The sequence below is a fragment of the Sorex fumeus genome, unplaced genomic scaffold, assembly GCF_029834395.1.
Source record: "Sorex fumeus unplaced genomic scaffold, SorFum_2.1 ptg000098l, whole genome shotgun sequence".
NCBI lineage: Eukaryota > Metazoa > Chordata > Mammalia > Eulipotyphla > Soricidae > Sorex > Sorex fumeus.
In genome coordinates this window covers 75,781,548-75,804,088 of record NW_026606155.1, presented here as the reverse complement: position 1 = coordinate 75,804,088, position 22,541 = coordinate 75,781,548, and the positions used below count along the sequence as shown (strand labels likewise).

The 22,541-nt window shown below is 38.6% G+C and overlaps 2 protein-coding genes across 2 annotated transcripts; both read right to left on the bottom strand.

Annotated features, from left to right (window-relative positions):
- Window positions 1-1,326: 1,326 nt before the first annotated feature.
- On the bottom strand, window positions 1,327-2,256 carry LOC130041866 (olfactory receptor 4L1-like). The gene has a single exon (XM_056134149.1). The coding sequence runs from the start codon at window positions 2,254-2,256 to the stop codon at window positions 1,327-1,329; it is 930 nt and encodes a 309-aa protein (XP_055990124.1).
- Window positions 2,257-19,883: 17,627 nt separating this feature from the next.
- On the bottom strand, window positions 19,884-20,822 carry LOC130041821 (olfactory receptor 4K13-like). Its single transcript, XM_056134091.1, has one exon. The coding sequence runs from the start codon at window positions 20,820-20,822 to the stop codon at window positions 19,884-19,886; it is 939 nt and encodes a 312-aa protein (XP_055990066.1).
- Window positions 20,823-22,541: the final 1,719 nt, after the last annotated feature.

Genomic DNA, 22,541 nt, shown 5'->3' with positions numbered 1-22,541 from the left:
TTTCTTCATGTCTTTTTCTTCTCTTTCACTATTTGCATATAGGAAAGCCATGGACTTTTGGGCATTGATTTTATAACCTGCCACTTTACTATACAAGCCTATTGTTTCTAGAAGTTTCTTCATAGAAGTTTTAGGGTTTTCTAAGTATAGTATCATATCATCTGCGAATAGTGAGAGCTTGATTTCTTCCTTTCCTACCTGGATGCCCCTAATATCCTTTTCTCGCCTAATCGCTATTGCAAGTACTTCCAATACTATATTGAACAGCAGTGGAGAGAGTGGGCATCCTTGTCTCGTCCCTGATCTTAGAGGGAAGGCTCTCAGTTTTTCGCCATTGAGGACGATGCTTGCTGTAGGCTTGTGGTAGATGGCTTTAACTATATTGAGAAAAGTCCCCTGTATCCCCATTTTGGCTAGGGTTTTCATCATAAATGGGTGCTGGATCTTGTCAAATGCTTTCTCTGCATCTATTGATATGATCATATGATTTTTATCTTTTCTTTTGTTGATGTGCTGGATTATGTTGATTGATTTCCTAGTGTTAAACCAGCTTTGCATCCCCGGTATGAATCCTACTTGGTCATGGTGTATGATCTTTTTGATGAGTAGTTGAATTCTATTTGCTAGCATTTTGTTGAGAATCTTCGCATCCGTGTTCAACAGGGATATCGGCCTGTAGTTTTCTTTTCTCGTAGTATCTTTGTTTATTCAAGATATTTTGAATCACACTTTCCCATTGTTGTTAACTTTACTTAAATCAAGGTTTGTTCATGGTAACTCATTTAATAAAAGTACATGTTTATTAATGCTGTTAGAAGAATTATTTGTTCAAATATTTTCTAATATTATTCATATTTCAATATTTATTTTATCACTTATAGATATGTATATGATACATATATTAAATATCTACAAAATTAGTTAATAATCTCATGTGTTCATTTGGCTCCAGGTTTCTAATTACCATCATGTATTCTAACATCATTAACTATGCATTAAAATATTGATTGATATACACTGAATATGATACAAGCATCAGAAAAGTAAAATTATGTATAAAAAGATATTACATTTCAAATTCAGTTAGCATAATTCTTTTTTTTTTGTTAGTTTGATTTGGGGCTTTATCTGGCATGACTGGGGCTTACTTTGACTCTGTGCTGAGAGGTTACTACTGGAGAATCCAGGAGACCATACGGGACGCTAGAGATCTGACCTGGGTCAGCTGCAGTCAAGGCAAGTTCCCTAGCTGCTGTACTATTGATCTGCCTCCCATTAAGTATGGTTCTTTAAAGCTGTGTTATGTAGTGCTAAAATCTAGAAATTTTACACAGAGCTAACATGATGAAACCTTAATTTTTTCATTGCCCCTTGCATTTTCTCATTTCTCAAAGTGTATATAATAGGATTCAGTAAAGGTGTGATAACTGTGTAAAATACAGAAAGTATTTTATTGCCTGCGAAGCTATTGAATGGCCAGGCATAGATAAAGATACAAGGTCCAAAAAATAAAGTAACCACAATGATGTGGGCAGATAATGTGGAGAGAGCTTTGGAGAGTCCTCCAGATGATCTTCGTCGAACAGTGATCAGTATGACAGCGTAGGAGACAAGCAGAAGGATGAAACAAAGAAATGAAAGCAGTCCACTGTCAGCAATCACAAATAATTCCAGGGTATATGTTTCAATACACGCAAGCTTAATAACAAGGGGAAGGTCACAAAATATGTTGTCTATGACATTGTTGTCACAGAATGGCAAGTTCACTGTTAATACCATCTGGCTCATAGTGTGTATAAAACCAATTATCCATGAAATTATCACAAACCCATTCAGTAACCTGTGGTTCATTATTGTCCTGTAGTGCAAGGGTTTGCATATGGCTACATATCTGTCAAAGGCCATGGCTATCAAAAGAGTCATTTCCGCACCACCAAAGAAATGCATAAAGAACATCTGTGCCATGCAACCCCACAAGGAGATGGTCTTGTGTATAGTCAGCAAGTCTGTGATCATCTTGGGTGTAGTGACAGTGGACAGACACATGTCCAAGAAAGAGAGGTTTCCGAGGAGGAAATACATAGGAGAATGAAGAGTGGAACTAAATGTCACTGTGACCATAATAAGAATGTTTCCAAACACGGTAGCTCCATAGATCACCGAGAAAGCCACAAAGAAGAAAATTTGAAGTTCCCATTGTGCAGAAAATCCTACTAAAATAAATTCGGTCACGAAAGATCCATTTTTAAGATCCATTTATTCAGTTCAGAAAGGTTCCAAAGTTCCTTTAATACGAAGAAAATAGATGATAATTAGTGCATATATTTTTGTTTTTATATTTATTGAATTGATTACAACTACATTTGCTTTTTAGTTTCAGTTAGAAAGAGTAACAATAATTTTAGAAAAACTGACTTAGCCTAAAATATTTTCACTTTTATTTTCAAATTTTTGTTTTTTGTAAGTGTATATGTGATGGCTTTGAAGCAGTGAAATGATTCAATCCTAACACACAGATTTTACTTTGTTTAGAATGTAACATATTGAATAATAATTAATGGGCTTTTGTGGAAATTGTTAGTTGGTTCTAGGCTGACCAAACATTATGAATAATAAAAATCATTACTTATGTAATTAAGTGATGAAGATACAATTCTGAGCAAAATACAGTAATATTTTTTTTTGCTAATGCTCTTATAGGAAATAAAGTGTTATAATAAAAGGTTAGAACAAGAGAAAATCATGCATGCTGAAATTTTCAAGTTTCTACTCATACATTTTAGATAATTCTCAATATAAGATCACTTCTCTGTGTATAAAACATAATATTAATCCAGAAGGGGAAATTTTTCTTATGGTGTATTTTGTCATCAGGAGAGATTTTATACCTGAGCTATCGTGACAATCATATGCAATTAATTAAAGAAGAAATATTATCCACTTTAAGAATATCTGAGAAATATTGAGTGATTTTTTCAAATGCCATATATTCCCAATTACACAAAGAAAATATACATCTGCATTTTAAATTTCAGAAATGAAAGAAGCCTTGGAGTTTATCTTGTCCCATTACTTTAGCAAATAGAATATCATAATTCATCTTTGCTAACCTTTACCTCTCTTGTTAGAAAGAAAATGTAATAACACATTGACCTTGTCCACAACACATATTAACAGAAGGAAGTTATTGTGGACCACTCCAAATTAATTAATGGATAGTCCAGTTATTTTTTAATTCTGAAAAATGAAAATTGACATTCCAATATTTATTATGTAAGGAAAGATGGGTATTGATATAAGAAAAACTTCAAAAGACTTTTATAAAAATAATCAATTCTTTCTTGTTTCTTTAGGGGAAAAAACAATCTGAATATTATCTGCATATTAAGGGCGGAGATACTCTAGTGAGTAAAAAGGGTGAGACTGGCACCAGAAAAAGTTGTATTCTCTGTTTTTGGACTTTATCCATGGATTCTGCAAAATTCTGTTTCATTTGGTGGGTCGAGATATTACAAGTCATAAGATAAGGAGGCGGCTGTCCTTCCCTGGACTCTTCATTTACTTAGAAAAAAGAGTCAGATGTCCTTTAGCTTCTGCTTTGCTCCTCCCAGTTTCTGTATCCAATTTGTATCTTGGCAATTATCATGTAAATACATGACCCTACATTATTGATTTTGACTTTTTAAATAAGAAATCAAGATAATTTTTCCTCATTTGGTTATATATTCTGTTTTTATCAGTGGAACCTGTGGTTTGTTGTATATCTTACAGTTAAATTCATTTGATATTTTAGGATAATATTTAAAAATAATATTATTGTTTTGTAGGAATAATTCTTAGCTTCTATCCAGCTTGGTAAAGAGATAAGGTCCCCAAGTTGCCTAAAACTCGGCAAAGTACTTAGTGGAAAGTATTAGAAACAAGGATTTCTAAATCCCAAACTAATGCTTATTGCACTGCACATGGTACTTTCAGACACCATTCTTTGATTTGACTTCAGACTACTTTAAAGCTTATAATTTAGAATGGTTATCTATTCAACACAAGACAGTACTAGATATTAGATATAAAACTGGTTTATCATAAATACACTGATGAAAAAATTGCTGCTGTGCACCTAATTATAAAGAAAATCTGTACCCCCATATAATACCTGATTTTGAAAATTTTAACATTAACATAGTTAAAAAGCAACCAGTCACATACACTTATTTTTTTAAGTCATAAAATCTTTTCTTTAAGGCAACCGTGTCTAAGCGCCACTTCAGGCAGATTCTAGTAGCTTGGCCTGAGGCTCACCCAGACTTACGTGCCTGCCTCTGTGGCTTGTGTCAACTCCTCTGCCTGAGCATGCCATTGACGGTGCTGAGGGGCTGACCCAACCCCACTCTCTGCACATCTTGCTCCCCTGCCAAAGCAGATTCCCTTCCCTTTCTTTCAAGGGAAAATTCAGGACTTTTTTCATGAAGCTTCTAAAAGGTTCATTTTGTTTTAGTTAATTTTGCTAGTAATTAAAATTTAGAAATTCAAGAAGAGGTGGAAATTCAACCAGATCTAAAAATCTAAAACTGGCGCTTTAAAAAAAAAACTATTTTCTATGTAACAGAAACATTTATTGACATTTTTTCACATAACAGAGATCAGGGGCTAGAGAAGTTTGCACAGGGCTATAGCACTTGGCTTGGGTGCTGCAGACTCTGGTTTGATCCCTGGTACCACAGATAACACCCCCCTCCCCAACAAACTGCCAGGAATAGCCCCTGCGAACTATGGGTGTGTACTGCCCCCTCCCCAAAAATATCAGGAATCACGTTCGTATTTGCAAAATTCTAGATATTTTTTCAGTTTCAAGACCCTAAAGAAATGAGACTCTTATATAAAGCTTATAAAAAGAAATTGAGACTAGTGTTATGATGTCTTAATGGGTCACATTGCATTTTATTTATTAATTTTGCTTGTTTTGGAGCCACACCTAGTTGTGCTCAAAGTTTAGTTCTGGCTCTGCGCTCACGATTCACTACTTGTGGGGCCTGGGAGCCATGCATGGTACCAGGAATTGAAACCCAGTTGGCTGTGGGCAGGGCAAATGCCTTACCCGCTCTCCTTTCTCCCTAGTCTTCACATGGCATTTTATAACATTATACAAATGGGTTAAAGATTGACTTTATTAGAAAATATTTTATTTCAAGATTGGGGATGTAACTCAGTGGTAAAACACTTGCCTGGCATACATGAGGCCTGGGTTTGATCGCAGCACCACAGGAAAACAAAAAATACATCATTTCAAATTCTGTTCCTCTCGGAGGGCCCGGCAAGCTACCGAGACTAACCTGCTCACATGGCAAAGCCTGGCAAGCATCCTGTGACGTATTCGATATGCCAAAAATAGTAACAACAAGTCTCACAATGGAGATATTACTGGTGCCCGCTTGAGCAAATCGAAGAACAACGGGAGGACAGTGCTACAGTGCTACAGATAATTGGAAGAAAGCATTTCTACTCTTACCTTTGTGTATAAAATTTATACCACTGAATATAAAATGATTTATTGAAGTAGACTTTTCTTATACTTTTCTTATAGACTTAAAAACATATATTTTCTTTTTGCTCATACCTGGTGAAACTCAGGGGCTACTTTTGGCTCTGCACTCAGGAATTACTCCTGGCAGTGTATGGGGACAACAAGGGATGCTGGGGTTCAAACCTGGGTAGGCTGCATGGAAAGCAAATACCCTACTCACTGTAGTGTGACTCTGGCTCCCATTACAGACTTTTAAAGAAAATAACAATTTCTATCTTAACTTCTTTTACTTTTCAAAAATTATAAGAAATTATGTTAAAATAAATCACATGAAGTCAAAAAACATCACTCAAAAACCACCTGCTCTGTGATTTTATTTATATGAGAAGGGTAAGAAGTAATATATTATTGGTGACATTGAAAGGGGGATTGTTTTCAAGTGGCAATATTTTCTTTTTGTGATAATGAAAATGACAAAATATAATAGCATTTACTGATGGTTGCACACTGTAATTATAACAATCATGGAAAGGTATATTTTAAAATTAAATCTAATAGTGTGAGAATTATATTTTAAAAATCATTGTAACTTTTTCTCTTATGTGTGTTATATTTATATTTATGAAATTAACTTAGAATTTCAAAGTACAGTTTTGAAGTACCATTCAGCTTCTTAAGCTCAAATATATTAACTTATAAGGCAATCACATTGCAATTCCAATAGCAGTTTTTACAATTTTATTATTTTTAATGGGCTGGATTGATAGCACAGAGGGTAGGGCATTTGCCTTGCATGGCAAAGCCTGACAAGCTACCCGTGACGGATTTGATATGCCAAATACAGAAACTAGTGTCACAATAGAGACATTACTGGGTCCACTCGAGCAGTATTGATGAACAATGGGAGGACAGTGACAGTGATTATTTTTAATATTTGAATTCCTGAGCAATAGCCAGCTGACCTGTAATTTTTTTAAATTGAATCACTATGAGATGGAACGATAGCACAGAGGGTAGGGTGTTTGCCTTGCACACGGCCAACCCAACTGACCCAAGTTCAATTCCTCCGCCCCTCTCGGAGAGCCTGGCAAGCTACGGAGACTATCCCACCTACATGGCAAAGCCTGGCAAGCTCCCCGTGACGTATTCAATATGCCAAAAACAGTAACAACAAGTCACACAATGGAGACATTACTGGACCTGTTTGAGCAAGTCAATGAACAACGGGAGGACTGTGCTACAGGATAGTTCAATATTTGAATTAATACCTAACTGAATTTTGAGTTAAAAAATTGCTGGTCTCTGCTTTAATTAAAATTTTTGAAATACTTTTTAAGTAGATTACTCATAAGTTGATTCTAAATTTTGTGGATTACCCTTCATATCCTTAAACACAAACATCTATTAAAAATAACTATTCCACTTCACTCACACATATTTGTGTTTATGGTATGTTATGGTATGTAATTTTTATGTGGGGATTTCCTAAACATTTAGTTATAGTCACTAAGTCTATCTAGCTGTTTCTTCAAATCTCAACAAAATATGCATGTTTATTTACAAATTCTATTAACACCCATAACTTGATTAGACTAAGAATTACCCTATATTCTTAGTCTTCCCATTATTTTTAATGATAATAAGTTATCTGAATTTTCAGATAACTTATATTAGTCATTGTTAGTAATTTATTATAGTCAAATTATACTCTGCAATATTCTGAGAGTACATACCTTTTGCTTTTTTATTATACATTGTTATCTAGTGAGAGAATTTGATGTATCAAAAACTAAAGATTTTCCCCCATTTAGCAAAAAATTAATAAAACCTACCATGTTCTATATATGATACTTCTAACAGATTAGTTTTCTACCATAATCTTACCTGTCCTAAATGCACAGGTTGAGGAATATGTTCAAAGATTCTTCATAATAAAATAATCTGTCCTTTGTTCTCTGTGATTCTTTCTAAATGAATCTGTGTGCTATTTTCTTCCACTTTAATAAAGATTTGAACCACTTTGGAAGTATGGTTCCTGGAGCTCTGGGATTCAAAATTTCAGAGGGAGTTGTTAGGCAACACTAAAGCTGCTGCCCTAGTGTGTCCAGAAGATACATTTACACCTGCTTTCTGGCCCTGAAGTATGTTGCTATTCTCCCTGAACAGTGGTCTACTTAAAGTAACTTTGAGACTGGTGGGTTGGTTTGATATCGTTAGTGTAGGTATGTTTGATTTAATGCCCCAGTACTTTCCCTTATTTTACAACTGAGTTCTCCTCTTCTTTTCCTTCAAACAACTTCATGAGGATAGCTTTTACTTTTTTTCAATAAGAAAACCCTTTTATCTTTCGATAAAATTCTAGAGTTGATATTGATTAGGTAACAAAGCTCTAATAATAAAACCAATAGATATAAAAAGTAAAATTTCATGTGAAAATCGTTATATATCATCACAGGGTGCTTAAGTCCTTGTCTAAGAATTTACTAAGATGTTAGTTGCTGGTTGAATCTTCCATATTATTGTTCATGTGTGTTGAGTTTAGTTGGATTCAGTGTTCCTTTCCCATCTAATTTGGTGTGCTCCTATTGGAATTTCAATATTAAGGGATTAGGAGGTGTTGCAGCTACACAGTTCAGAGACTTTAGGATCTATGGTTTGGGCCAATGATTCAATATGGCAGCAAATGTGGAAGGTGGGCATGGCTTCCAGGGCTTCTGGAAGTAAGGGAGTGGGAGATTGCCCAGCCTGACTTTAAAAAAGACACCAGAGTTTTCAGCCTGGGCATTTTGGGGGCCTGAGATTATTCACAGTTTGGCATCTCTGTATAGAATATTTATGAAGTAGTGGGGTTGAGCCCTTGGGGTGACTGCAGTGGTGAAGTGTGGGTGTGGCTACCAGGGCTACGGCAGGGTGTATACTTGTGTGGATACCTTAGGCTAAAGGCTTAAAAAATCTTCCCAAAATGCAATTTATCATCATACTACTCATTTTAGCCATTTTTCACAAGATACAAAAAGTTTTTCATCAGTGGAATGTGGCTTTCATTCTTTACTATCAGAAACAAACTTACAAAAAAGACTGTTAGAGTTTTGGTGTAAAATGGAAAGCCATCCATTGTCTATCTTGTAATTATTAATATTGCAAGAATATCATAGAGCGATAGCACAGCGGTAGGGCGTTTGCCTTGCACTCAGCCAACATGGCCGACGCGAGTTTGATTCCTCCGCCCCTCTCAGAGAGCCCGGCAAGCTACCGAGAGTATCTCGCCCGCACGGCAGAGCCTGGCAAGCCCCCCGTGATGTATTCAATATGCCAGACACAGTAACAACAAAGTCTCCAATGGAGACGTTACTGGGCCCGCTCGAGCAAAATCGACGAACAACGGGAGGGCCTTTACCTTACCTTTATCATAGTTTTAAATGTTTCATGTACGTTTTTTAAAGGTTTTGCTAATACTTATCGTTAGCATATACATTAAGCATTTATCAAATTGGTGCTCTGGGGAATCATACATAGTACAGGAATCAAACCTGAGTTGTCCTCGTGCAATGCCAAGTGCCATGCCTGCTGCACTATCTCTCACCCTTCTTTAAACTTTTTTTATATGCTAAATATTTTTATAAGCTTCATGACTTTACCTCTTCCTGACATGACTGCTGAAAATACCAGGGCCTCTCTCAGCATCTTGATCTCTGGATTTCTTTCTTCTTTTTTTTAAAAATAAAGTTGTTCACAAATAATTTATTACATTCAATATTCCAACACCAACCCCACCACCATTATACCTTCCCACCACCATTATTTTGAATTTTCCCATAACCACCTAAACCTGCCTCCAAAGCAGGTCCTAAATAATATATTTTATGTTGCTTGATATGAATAATTTGCTAAAAATGATCCATTAAAATTACCCTTAGAGGACAGTGTGTGAAGATTGTTGTTTCTAACCCTGGAGCCATTAAGCCCTTGCATAAGAGATTACTAACATGTTGTTATAGTTTGAGCCTTGTGTACTATTTTTTTTTATTTATTTATTTATTTATTTATTTATTTTTTATTTATTTATTGAATCACTGTGGGAAAGGTTACAAAGCTTTCAGGTTTATGTCTCAGTCATGCAAATATCAAACACATTTCCCTTTACCAATACTTATTTTTTCCCATGAAAAACCCCAATAAAACCCCACCCCCCACCCCTCCCCGTCCCTGTGAGGCAGATGAATTCTAGTTAACACTCTATCCGCTTTGATTAGATTGTTTCAATAAAAGATTCACCACTATTATTTAGAGTTTACCCCCCCCCCCAAATCAGACATGCTGAAAAAGCATTGTGAAGTGATTTGCTTTCTCCAGCTGGGTTCAAGAATTAAATGTTGGTTTTGGATTTCTGCTATTTTACTTATTGACCCTGGAAGTATTTCTACTGAAAGTCAGATAGTTAAGAAATTGGTTTCTGTGTTCTGGAGTCGTGGCCGTGCTGGAGAGCCGCTCGTGGGGGGCAACTGGTGGCCTCGGTAGGGCGTGAAGGGCGGAGCGAAACGCCCCCCTTCCCATGAGGTTTTAGTCGCCCCCACACTCCCGGCTCATACCTGCTGTCCACAAGGCTCCCATGTGGCCGCCATCTTTCTTTCCAGAGAGGAGAGGGCGAATGGGGCAACACCCTTTCCCCTCCGGCAGACTTGATGGGCTGGATCAACGCATAGTCCATTCACTTTTCTGCTCCAAGCTGCTGGGTTCTGCATTAAGTCCTTGTGCTTCTGGGGCCATGGCCGTGCTGGAGAGCCGCTCTTGGGGGGCAACTGGTGACCTCGGTAGGGCATGAAGGACGGACCGGGACGCCCCCCGACCCATGAGGTTTTAGTCGCCCCCACTCCCCCGGCTCATACCTGCTGTCCACAAGGCTCCCATGTGGCCGCCATCTTTCTTTCCAGAGAGGAGAGGGCGAATGGGGCAACACCCTTTCCCCTCCGGCAGACTTGATGGCCTGGATCAATGCATCCAGGCAATCATTTCTGCCCAGAGGGGAAAGGGTGTTGCTCCCTTCCGCCCTCCTCCCTCTGGAAAGAAAGATGGCGGCCACATGGGAGCCTTGTGGACAGCAGGTATGAGCCGGGGGTGTGGGGGCGACTAAAACCTCATGGGAAGGGGGGCGTTCCGGTCCGTCCTTCACGCCCTACCGAGGTCACCAGTCACCCCCCACGAGCGGCTCTCCAGCACAGCCACGGCCCCAGAAGCACAAGGACTTAATGCAGAACCCAGCAGCTTGGAGCAGAAAAGTGAACGGACTATGCATTGACCCAGGCCATCAAGTCTGCCGGAGGGGAAAGGGTGTTGCCCCATTCGCCCTCTCCTCTCTGGAAAGAAAGATGGCGGCCACATGGGAGCCTTGTGGACAGCAGGTATGAGCCGGGGGTGTGGGGGCGACTTAAACCTCATGGGAAGGGGGGCGTTCCGGTCCGTCCTTCACGCCCTACCGAGGTCACCAGTTGCCCCCCACGAGCGGCTCTCCAGCACGGCCACAGCCCCAGAAGCACAAGGGCTTAGTGCAGAACCCAGCAACTTGGAGCAGAAAAGTGAAAGGACTATGCGTTAATCCAGGCAATCATTTCTGCCCAGAGGGGAAAGGGTGTTGCTCCCTTCCGCCCTCCTCCCTCTGGAAAGAAAGATGGCGGCCACATGGGAGCCTTGTGGACAGCAGGTATGAGCCGGGGGTGTGGGGGCGACTAAAACTTCATGGGAAGGGGGGCGTTCCGGTCCGTCCTTCACGCCCTACCGAGGTCACCAGTTGCCCCCCACGAGCGGCTCTCCAGCACAGCCACGGCCCCAGAAGCACAAGGACTTAATGCAGAACCCAGCAGCTTGGAGCAGAAAAGTGAACGGACTATTTTTTTTAATTGAGATTGGTTGCCTACTCCTTTGCACCCCATTGAACTTGTTGTGCAACTCTTGGCAGTGAGGTAGATTATGAGATATTATTACACTGCATGAATGCAGCCTCATGCTTCAGGATTTCTAACATTTTAAATAGGGTGATATAGCTGGAGATAAGTTTTTAACTGGATGGTGACTTTGGCATCCAGACATATCTGCAGCTTATTGCTCTCTTCTGATATTTATTTGTATGTCTCTGGATGGTGGCTGCTAATGAACGTACATGGTGCCAAAGAAAGTTTGTGGGTATGACTTCCAGGCTCCCAAAAGAAAGGGAGATGGGAGGTCACCCATCCCAGACTCCCTGAGAGCCTGAAGATTCACAAAACTCGCATACCTGAGTTTTTCAGCAGATTCGTTCTTATGGATGAGGCTTGTCCTGAGCCTGTGAAGATTGGCTGTGAGCATGGTTGTGATTGGGTTCTGGAGCTTTTTGGCTGCCAGGGCTCTTTTAGGACAGGTGAGGGACTCACCCCGTGCTTCTGGGGTGCCCCAGATGAGTCTCAGCCTGGTTTTGGGTCTGGAGGCATCTTTGCAGTGTTCTCTTCTCTTTTTGATATTTATTTGTGAGTCTCTGGATAATGGTCATTAATTAGCTTATATGGCAACAGGATCTCTTGATTTCTAAGTGTGAACATTCATGACAGAAGGACCAACTGAGATGTCAGGTACTCTCATTTCTTTTGTATTTCTTCTTCTGCTCAGAAAACGGGGGCACCAGTTTGGGAGGAATAAACTGCTCCCTCAGCCTCTATATCTTGTGCTGTCACATACAGATCATTCCCAAAAGTGGGCATGTATAGATATGTAGAACCTCTCTGGCTTCACCTGAGTATCTTGGAAACCTATTTCGAGTTGACTGGATATTTTCGAGAATAAAAACAATAATCACTAATAACTGGGGCTCCTGGTATAGTCAGGTTTAAGATCTTATGGTAGGACACTGATATCCACAAAGTAATTCAATAGGAAACAACAGGGAAAGAGATAAGCATAGAAAAAGGTCTTAGACAACCGTGGGGATAGGTGAATCTATGGGCATACAGTGGATATAAACACTTAGGAGAAATCAGAATAGCAGAGAAAAGTAATGGAAATATTCTCTAAGTTACACTCAGATCCATTAATAGAGAGTCTCATTGACAAGAAACCTATCACACATGCCCTAAAGTTAGGGGAGAAATGTCCCTTCCTTGAACTGTGATAGCAGCATCCACTTATCCATAGGCACATATATTCCAGTATAGAAGATTATAAACAAGGAAATATGTTTGAGCACAAGGACCAAGTAAGTATCTTTACACTGCATGGGCAATGAGCTTCAGAGCTAGTACAACCAAATATCTAAACAAACACACAAGAACATATCACTTCTGCCAGAGCAAGGGGCAAGTAAACAGCCACTACAATATAGTATCTATTCAAACAAATGATGGGACATGAAAATAAAAAGTATATCCCATACATGAAAATTAGGTAATAAAATCTACATATATAGGGACTCCAGGTGTAACAGTTAGTTGAAAAATATAATTTTAACACCTGTCATAAAAATATATTCTGGGAACCAATAGAAGTCATGTGTAAACAATTGGAAAAAACTGTTAGATCTTATCAAATAATGTCAAGGAAGATATGACAAATTATAAAAATAAAGAAACTTATGGAATAGGAAGGTAAAACGGAATAAAGAAATTTATATTAAGCTGATGGAAAATGTAGTTGTTTCAAAGATACGTTTAAAGGATTAGGCAGTCTTACAAATAGAAGAAAGAGAAAATGAGGGAATATAAACAAGCCTTTGATTTTGATTCTGTTGAGACAGAAGCAGTCATTGAAGCCCTAGCCAATCAGGGCATTCAAACTCAATACATCAGGATCCTCTGTGAGCTGTATTATGGATTCACTATCAGGATCTCACCATTCTACAAGGAAGTGATTATCGATGTCAAGAGAGGGGTTTGGCAGGGTGATACTTTTTCACTAAAACTCTTTAGTGCCATCCTCGAGAACGTCATGCGATGACTGGAATGGGAAGGAATGGGAGTGAAGATAGATAGTCGGCAACTACACCATCTCCACTTTGCTGATGACATCATTCTAATAATACCAAACATTAGCCAACCGGCACAAATGCTGGCTGACTTCGACCGTGAGTGTGGAAAGGTCAGACTACAGCTGAATCTCACCAAGACAATGTTTATGAGAAACGGTCTCATTCCTGACATTCCATTCACTCTCAACAGGACAAATATCTCTGAATGCAACATTTAGGTGTACCTAGGTCGAGAAGTCAACATGACGAATGACCTGGCACCTGAGTTGCACAGGAGGAAGAGAGCGGCTTGGAACGCCTTTAAGAGCATCAAAGAAATAGCTAAGAGGACGAAGAACCTCCGGCTCCAGGCACATCTCTTTGATTCCACTGTTCTTCTGCATTAACATATGCCTCAGAGACTTGGGCCCTATGAAAACAGGATGAGAACGCTATTGCTATTTGGGTCTCCCAAAGAGGAATTGAAAGAGCTTTCCTTGAAAAAGCATTCATTCAAATGACAGAAAGAATCCGGAGTTCCGCTGATGCTGTCTTGTTTGCCAAAGCGTCGAAAATCAGATGGGCTGGATACGTAATGAGATTTGGAGATGACAGCTGGACTAGAGCCATTACCAACTGGATTCCACGGGACATCAAAAGACCGCGTGGCCGCCCACCTACCAGATGGTCAGACTTTGTCAAGAACCTGAACGATTAGTTTGAGGCTCTTTGTGTTCCTAGAATGAACAGATGCCTTTAGGCTACACTAGCGCGGGGCAGGGACAAATGGAGATGTTACTGGCGCCTGCTCGAGCAAATCTATGATTAAAGGAAATTCAAGTGATCAAGTGATAAACAGAATCTTAGAAGAAGTTGGGTCCCCATTAAATGCACATTCAATATATATATATTTATAATATGTAAGTTTATTTTTTTGCCAAATATTAGAGATTGTTTGATTGTATGATATTTGAATAAGAAAATGTTATTGATAAATGTAAAGCATCAATAAGATAACTATTAACAAATAGGTGTACATAAAATGAAAGGATATTAAAAGATACATGCATATATAACCTAAACCTTAAGAACATTCCAAAAATACACATAGATTTGTAACATGATGACTTTTAAATATGGTTTATTTTTTCCCCTTTTCTTATATTTATTTATTGGATCTCTGTGGGAAAAGTTACAAAGTTTTCAGGTTTAAGTCTTGGTCATACAATGATCAAACACCTTTCCCTCCAACAGTACTTATTTTTCACCACCAAGTACCCCAATATACCCCCCTCCCACCACTCCCAATGCCTGTGAGGCAGACTTAACTCTCTCTACTTTGATTACATTCATTATTTCGACAAAAGATGCACCATTATTGTTTAGAATTTCCCCCCAACAATCAGAATTGCTGAAAAGGCATTGTGAAATAATTTGATTTCTATAGCTGGTTATGAGAACCATATGATGTTGCGCAGCCGCTATTGCAGCATGAAGGACCTTAAATATGGTTTATATTTATAGTTTTTCCTTTGTTTGATTTTGGATTTCTGATATTTTACTAGGTAAGTCTGGAGGGATTTCTGCAAAGAGCCAGATAATTACAAGATTGGTTTCTGTGCATCCGGTATTATGGCCGTGCTGGAGATCTGCTCGTGGGGAGCAACTCGTGACCTCAGTAGGGCGTGTAGAACAAACCAGTAGCACATGCCTTCCCATGGACTGCAGTTGCCCCGTCACCGCTGGCTCATACCTGGTTTTCCAATAAGCTCTGAAGCAGCGGCCACCTTGCTGCCGGGGTAGGGGGAGGAAGGCGGAAGGGAGCAACATGCTTTCCCTCCCGGGGAGGCACCATAGGTTAATGCATGGTCCATTCATTTTTCTGCCACAATTTGCCGGGCTCTGGATTAAGTCCTTTTGCCTCTGGAGCCATTGCCCTGCCAGAGAGCCACTCGTGGGGGGGGGAGGAGGGGGGAACTCATGACCTTGGTAGGGCATGAAGGACCTTAAATATGGTTTATATTTCTAGTTTTTTCTTTGTTTGTTTTGGTGCCACATCTGGTTGTGCTTAGGGCTTACTTCTTGCTTCACACTCTTGGATAGCCCTGGTTGTCTTGAGGGACCATATGTGGTGCCATGGATCAAACCCAGACTATCACTTTACCCAAAGGGCTATTTATCTAGCTCCTATAATTTCAAGTTTTGCACATTAAGTGATCAAATAGGCCTGAATTGTGGAACCTTGAATTAAGTTGAAGTTAATTATTATACTGTGTTATCCAATAAAAGCTATATTCATAATATAGCCTTTTCAGTACATAGCACATGATACTTTTAAAGGTTGGCAAATCAGTTCTTTCTGATTTAGGTATACTTAAAAATCAGTTCTTTCTGGAAAAAAGTTTACTATACTATCCTGTTACCTAACTATTAATAAAACAACTTAATAAACACTCTTCACTCATAGCTTCATTTCCAAGAATCAGAATAGGCTTGTTTATCAATATTTTCAAGCAATGGCATCACCTGTCATTAGTAAGTCAAATTCTTTTGTTGGTTCTTACAGTTTCGAATGGTCTGCACAATAAACCAAATATATACCATAGATGGACTGGAGTGGTAGTACAGCAGGCAGGGTGTTTGCCTTGCATGCAGCTGACCTGGGTTCGATTCCCAGCATTTCATATGGTCCTCTGAGCACTGCTAGGGGTAATTCCTGAGTGCAGAACCAGAAGTTACCCCTGTGCATCTCCAGGTGTGACCCCATAAGTATTATATATACTTACATATATATGCCATTGATAGCAGGAATGTAGTTTATCCACACTCTTTGAGCATGAATAGTTTATATCCTCCCAGAAGAAAAAAATTGCAAAGATAATGTTAGCAATGGTTAGCTCTGCTGAAATGGATCATAATGTTGGGAATCATTATCCAAGTTTGTCGTCTTTTAGCACATGCAGCAATATTGCTTTTCCTACATTATCCATTTCAAGAAATACAATTTAAAGGTTTCCTTATATAACCCTAAAAACCGTAGAATACTGTTGAAACTACTGTAAATCCAGTCAAATTCAGTACAATCTTATTCTTCTGCTACTGGACAGAAGATAGTTCTCTATCTTGGTGATAACTCTGAAGCCTCTGAGACCCAACCAAAAAATCATGGTGGCTGCTTTATAGATCTCTATATTGGCCAAGAGTTTAGTAGTTAATTTAATTTAGATAGTGGGTACAAAAAGTAGCTAGGTGAAGGTTTGTAATTAATTTAGCTCAGGTTTCTATATGAATTCCCTAAGGGCTCCCAGATTATTTCATGAGTGAAATAATCTGGGATCCCACAAGTGAAAACAGCATGGATAAGTTAAGAAGTTCATCAGATTACAAGAAAAACCAGTAGGACAGGGAGGCCACAGGAAGAAACAATGTCTAGAGGGGGCTGTGATCTGAAAAAGATTGAGAAGCCCTGATGTAATTGTCCAAGATATGCCATGTTTAGATTTTAAATTTTGGGCTTGAGGTATTGTCAAGACACCTAGGGAATGGAGTAATTAGAAATAAAATTCTCAGGCTGGTTGAGTTTTCTACTAAAGGAAAGAAGAAGATGCACCAAAAGCTAATATGTGGAAAGTACTACAGGAGTAAAGTTCTTGTGCTGCATTCTGTCAACTCTGGTACAGTCTCTGGCACCACATATAGTCCTCTATGCACTACCAGGAGTAAACCTTGAACACAGAGCCATAACTAAATCCAATCCTGAGTAACCATAGGGTTTACATACCAAAAAACAAAACAAAACCTATATGGGACTGATGGTAAACAGACATTCATTCAGTCTTCTTTTTCCTTTACTCAGTATACTCAGTATATCCCATTATGTAATAGGTATCCTACTGCACTTTGACAATGAGATTGATCTTTATTGGTGGCTTAATAAGAACTTTTATACTGAATCAAATGCATAAGAAGACTTAAATAGTTGCTAGTATTATACTTTCAGATCAATAGAAATGCCAAGAATGATGTATCTATTGTAGACATTTATTTACTAACAACAATGATTAGTATAAAGGAGAGGACAGGAAAGAATAGCTTATGAATTTTTTTCCTTCTTATTTTTTGGGGCCATATCCAGCAGTGTTCAGAGGCTGTTTCTGGCTTTATGCTCAGAAATGATTGCTGGCGGTGTTCAGGGGACTGTATATGATACCAGCAATTTAAACTGGGGCTAGCCACATGCGAGGCAAATGTCTTACCTCCTGTACTATCTCTTCAGCCCACATTTGAATGTTATTAAATTTTATATAGAAAAATACTTTTATTTGTAAAAACATATATGTTTTAGTCATATATAGGAAGCATGCAGAGGATCTATGCTCCTGGTACCATTAAGTCCAGAGTCCAAAGTCACGAAGTTCCACATTATCTGGATTCCATGGGACTTCATTCATGCGTGAAGCTCAGTCCTAGCGTCCTGAAAGTGGGTTGGAGCGTGGTGGCGGTTGGGTAGTAGAGGTCAACTGCCAGGACTGGTTTCAGGCTGTTTTCACTCAGGGTGTCCCAGAGTGGGGCAGGTCAGAGACCTCCCTGCCCCAAGGGACCCAGGCCTGGCAGCTGACCTCCACTACCCAACTGTTGCCTCGCTCTAGCCTGCTTCCTGGGCACATTATAAAACACTTACTTCCTATTTTTCATAATTACACACCATATTTGATGGGGTTTAGACAAATCATAGAAAGAAATATATAAATATATTCCTCTCAGAGAGTCCGGCAAGCTACCAAGAGTATCCTGTCCACATGGGCAGAGCCTGACAAGCTCCCCATGGCATATTTGATATGCCAAAACCAGTAAGGACAACAGATCTTATTCCCCAGACCCTGAAAGAGACTCTAAACACTGGTGAAAGACAAGTAAGAAGAGTCTGCTAAAATCTCAGGGCTGGGAGGAATAGAGACATTACTGGCACCTGCTCAAGTAAATCGAGGAAAAACGGGATGAAAGTGACAGTGACGGTGATATTTAGAATATGATTTTAGGTCCAGTACTTAAGCAAATTTTATGATTCTCAGTTATCTATTAAGATAGTATCACTTGATCACTTGATCACTTGACATTCCGTTACTCCTTGACTTGCTCCAGTGGCCGCCAGTAATGTCTCCATTCGTCCCTACCGCTTGTTAGTGTAGCCCAATGGCATCTGCTTGCTCCAGAAACATGAAGAGCCTCAAACTTTTCCTTCAGGGTCTTGACGAAGAAGTCTGACCATCTCGTAGGTGGGCGGCCATGCGATCTTTTGATGTCCTGTGAAATCTAGTTGGTAATGACTCTAGTTCAGTGGTCATTTCCAAATCGCATTATGGGTCCAGCCCGTCTGATTTTCTCGATGACTTCGCAAATGAGACAGTGTCCCTGATTCTCAATCATCAAGTCGGAACTCTGGATTCTTTCTGTCATTTGAGTGAAGCGTGATACTCCAAGCACAGCTCTTTCAATTCCTCTTTGGGAGACCCGAATAGCATTTTCATCCTGTTTTCATAGGGCCCAGGTCTCTGAGGCATATGTTAATGCAGGACGAACAATGGAATCGAAGATATGTGCCCCGAGCTGGAGGTTCTTCATCCTCTTAGCAATTTTTTCGACTCTCTTGAAGATGTTTCAAGCCTCTCTCTTCTTCCCGCGCAACTCAGGTGCCAGATCATTCGTCATGTTGACTTCTCGACCTAGGTACACATAACTGTTGCATTTGGAGATATTCGTTCCATTAAGAGCAAATGGAATATCAGAAACATTATGTTTCTCATAAACATTGTCTTTGTGAGATTCAGCTGTAGTCCAACCTTTCCACACTTATGGTCGAAGTCGGCCAGCATTTGTGCCACTTGGCTAATATTTGGTATTATTAGAATGATGTCATCAGTGAAATTGTCGACCCTCTATCTTTTCTCCCATTCCTTCCCATTCTTGTCATCGCATGATGTTCTTGAGTATGGCGCTGAAGAGTTTCACTGAAGTCGTATCACTCTGCTGAACCCCTCTCTTGACGTCAATGATCACTTAAGGTAGTATACAAAAAATATTCTCTGTTTTCATTCTTGCAAAGTTAATAGAATATGCATACAAAGTGCCCCATATTTGCCTTGAACCCAGTAACATTTAAAAAATAAATTACTTTATAGAAAATTATAATAAATGAATGTTAATATGTTAGAGTGGCCACTTGGATGAAAAATTCATGTATTTTATTGCATGCATATATTTTGGGTCGAAAAGATTGTTGTTTCCCAAATGTAGACTTTTGTTGGATAAAAAAAATCACACACTTCATCCTTTTAGATGATGTTAATGAAGATGATAACAATGATGATGGTGACTTTGTTGTTTGTAATATTTCTGTCAAAAAGTTGAACTAGAGTTCACAAATTTGGTCTTTATTTTTCTTATTGCTTTCTTCATGTCTTTATTCCTGAATGTATAGATAATTGGATTTAAAAGAGGAGTAAAAATTGTATAAAATACAGAGAGTATTTTATCTATAGAGATACTGCTGAATGGCCATACATAAATAAAGATGCAAGGTCCAAAAAATAGTACCACCACTGTAATGTGGGCTGAAAGAGTGGACAATGCCTTGGAAGATCCACTGGAGGAGCGATGCTGAACAGTAATAAGAATGACGCTGTAGGAGATGAAAAGAAATATGAAACAGAACAAAGAGAGCACTCCACTGAATGCAATAATTAAGAACTCCAAGATGTATGTGTCAGAGCAGGAAAGCTTGATAACCCGTGGCAAATCACAAAAAAAACTATCCACAACATTGGGACCACAAAATGGCAAAGTTGCTGTGAAAACCATTTGACTTGTAGTGTGCACCAAACCAGCAGTCCAGGAGAGAATTGCGAGAACAAGGCAAACACGATGAGTCATAATATTTTTGTAATGGAGAGGTTTACATATAGCTATATATCTGTCAATAGCCATGGATACAAGCAACATCATCTCACTTCCACCTAAAAGGTGAAGAAAAAACATTTGGGCCATACAACCTTCATAGGAGATAGCCTTGTTTTCACTGATTAAGTTACAGATCATTTTAGGAGTAGCAAAGGAAGCCAGAGACATATCAATAAAAGAAAGATTGGCCAGTAAAAAGTACATGGGAGAGTGCAATTGAGAATCCAGTTTCACTACCAAGATAATGGTAAGATTACCTAATACAATGGATATATAGATAATTGAAAAAAAGAAAAAAAAGAAAATCTGTAACTCACGGAGATCTGTGAGTCCCAGTAAAATAAACTCAGTCACCATGGTAAAATTTTGGCTTTCCATGTGTTTGGCTGTTGGCATATATTACCTAAAATAAATAAAATCAGGTTAAAATATATGAGTTAAAATTGAGAGATGAGATACATCATTATTAAACTTAAATTTATGAAATTTATCCAAATGTGCAGAAGAAAAATTTTAAACACAATGTGAAAACTAAATAAAATTGTAGACATTTTTTAACATATATTATGAAGGATACTTGCACACACATGCAAAATAGATATGCATGTGTGACAAATGATAGATTTATATTTTCTTCACCGTTGTAGTACTGTCCTCCCATTGTTCACCGATTTGCTCAAGCGGGCGCCAGTAACGTCTCCATTGTGAGACTTGTTGTTACTGATTTTGGCATATCGAATACGTCTTGGGGAGCTTGCCAGGCTCTACCGTGTGGGTGGGATACTCTTGATAGTTTGCCAGGCTCTGTGAAGGGATGGAGGAATCAAACCCAGGTTGGCTGCGTACAAAGCAAATGCCCAAACATTTGATAAATAATCTTGGACCATAGCAATTGGAGGAAGTGATATTAGTTTTTCAACCTCACTTATCATTTGAAAGATAAATTTCACAGAGATGTAAAAGATTTACATCTATAAATTAAAACTGATATTATTAAAGCAAATGGGTTAGTATTTTATCATAATAGAGCTGATAAAAACATTCTCAATATGCAAGAAAAATGAAATAGGTAACTGTTGCATTAAAATAATTCAATTTGCAGGCAGGAATGATAGTACATTTGCTATGATAGTACATTTGGGTAGGGAATTTGCCTTGCATGTGACCAATTTGGGTTCAAGCCCATATCCCATATAGGTTCCTAATCACCACCACTGTGCAGAGCCGGGTGCAGACCAATACCAAAACAAACAAAATTCAATTTTGGTAAGGGTGTATGATATGAGACTTTATACAATAATTTCAATATGAACACAATATCTTCTTGGGAACTTGGCATTGTATTTTAGATTTAAATGTTTTGCAGCCTTTTAATAGAGAAATTCCACTTCTGAGAATCAGACTAAATTTTCAGAGAAGTGACTCTAAGTGTTCATTATACTATTGTTCTTAATAACCAAAAAATCAGAATGCTGTCCCAAAGTACTTATTAATAAAAATATTTGAATATCAAATATATATGCACTGAATGGAAAATGTATATGGAATATTATTAATTTTTTAATTGAAACAAATTATTAAAATATTATGTAAACTCAAACATAATTTTCTTCAGTGATGTAAGGCTCTCATGATATACATTAGCTTATATTCAAGTTTTTATAAGTTGAAGTATTTTAAGTTTTTAAAAAATGCATTAGATTCTAGCACTGAATAAGTGCACCCTCCATGTAGTTGTTATTTAGGTAATAAGGACTTCAAATCAGAGAATCACTTGTTTCACACATAATGATTACACTGTCCTCCCGTTGTTAATCAATTTGCTAGAGCAAACACCAGTAATGTCTCCATTGTGAGACTTGTTTTTACTGTGTTTGGCATCCCAGGTAGCTTGCCAGGCTTTGCCGTGTGGGTGATATACTTTCAGTAGCTTGCTGGGCTCTCTGAGAGGGATGGAGGAATCGAACCTGAGTTGGCTGCATGCAAAGCAAAAGCCCTACCCGCTGTGCTATTGCTCCAGCCCATATGATTACAAAAGAATTTAAGAATTTAATATAAATAAATAATAAGCTATGGTAGTAACTAGCAATGCTAGTT

Coding starts and splice junctions, on each gene's coding strand:
- LOC130041866 (XM_056134149.1), bottom strand. CDS start 2,256: ATGGATCTTAAAAATGGATCTTTCGTGACCGAATTTATTTTAGTAGGA.
- LOC130041821 (XM_056134091.1), bottom strand. CDS start 20,822: ATGGAAAGCCAAAATTTTACCATGGTGACTGAGTTTATTTTACTGGGA.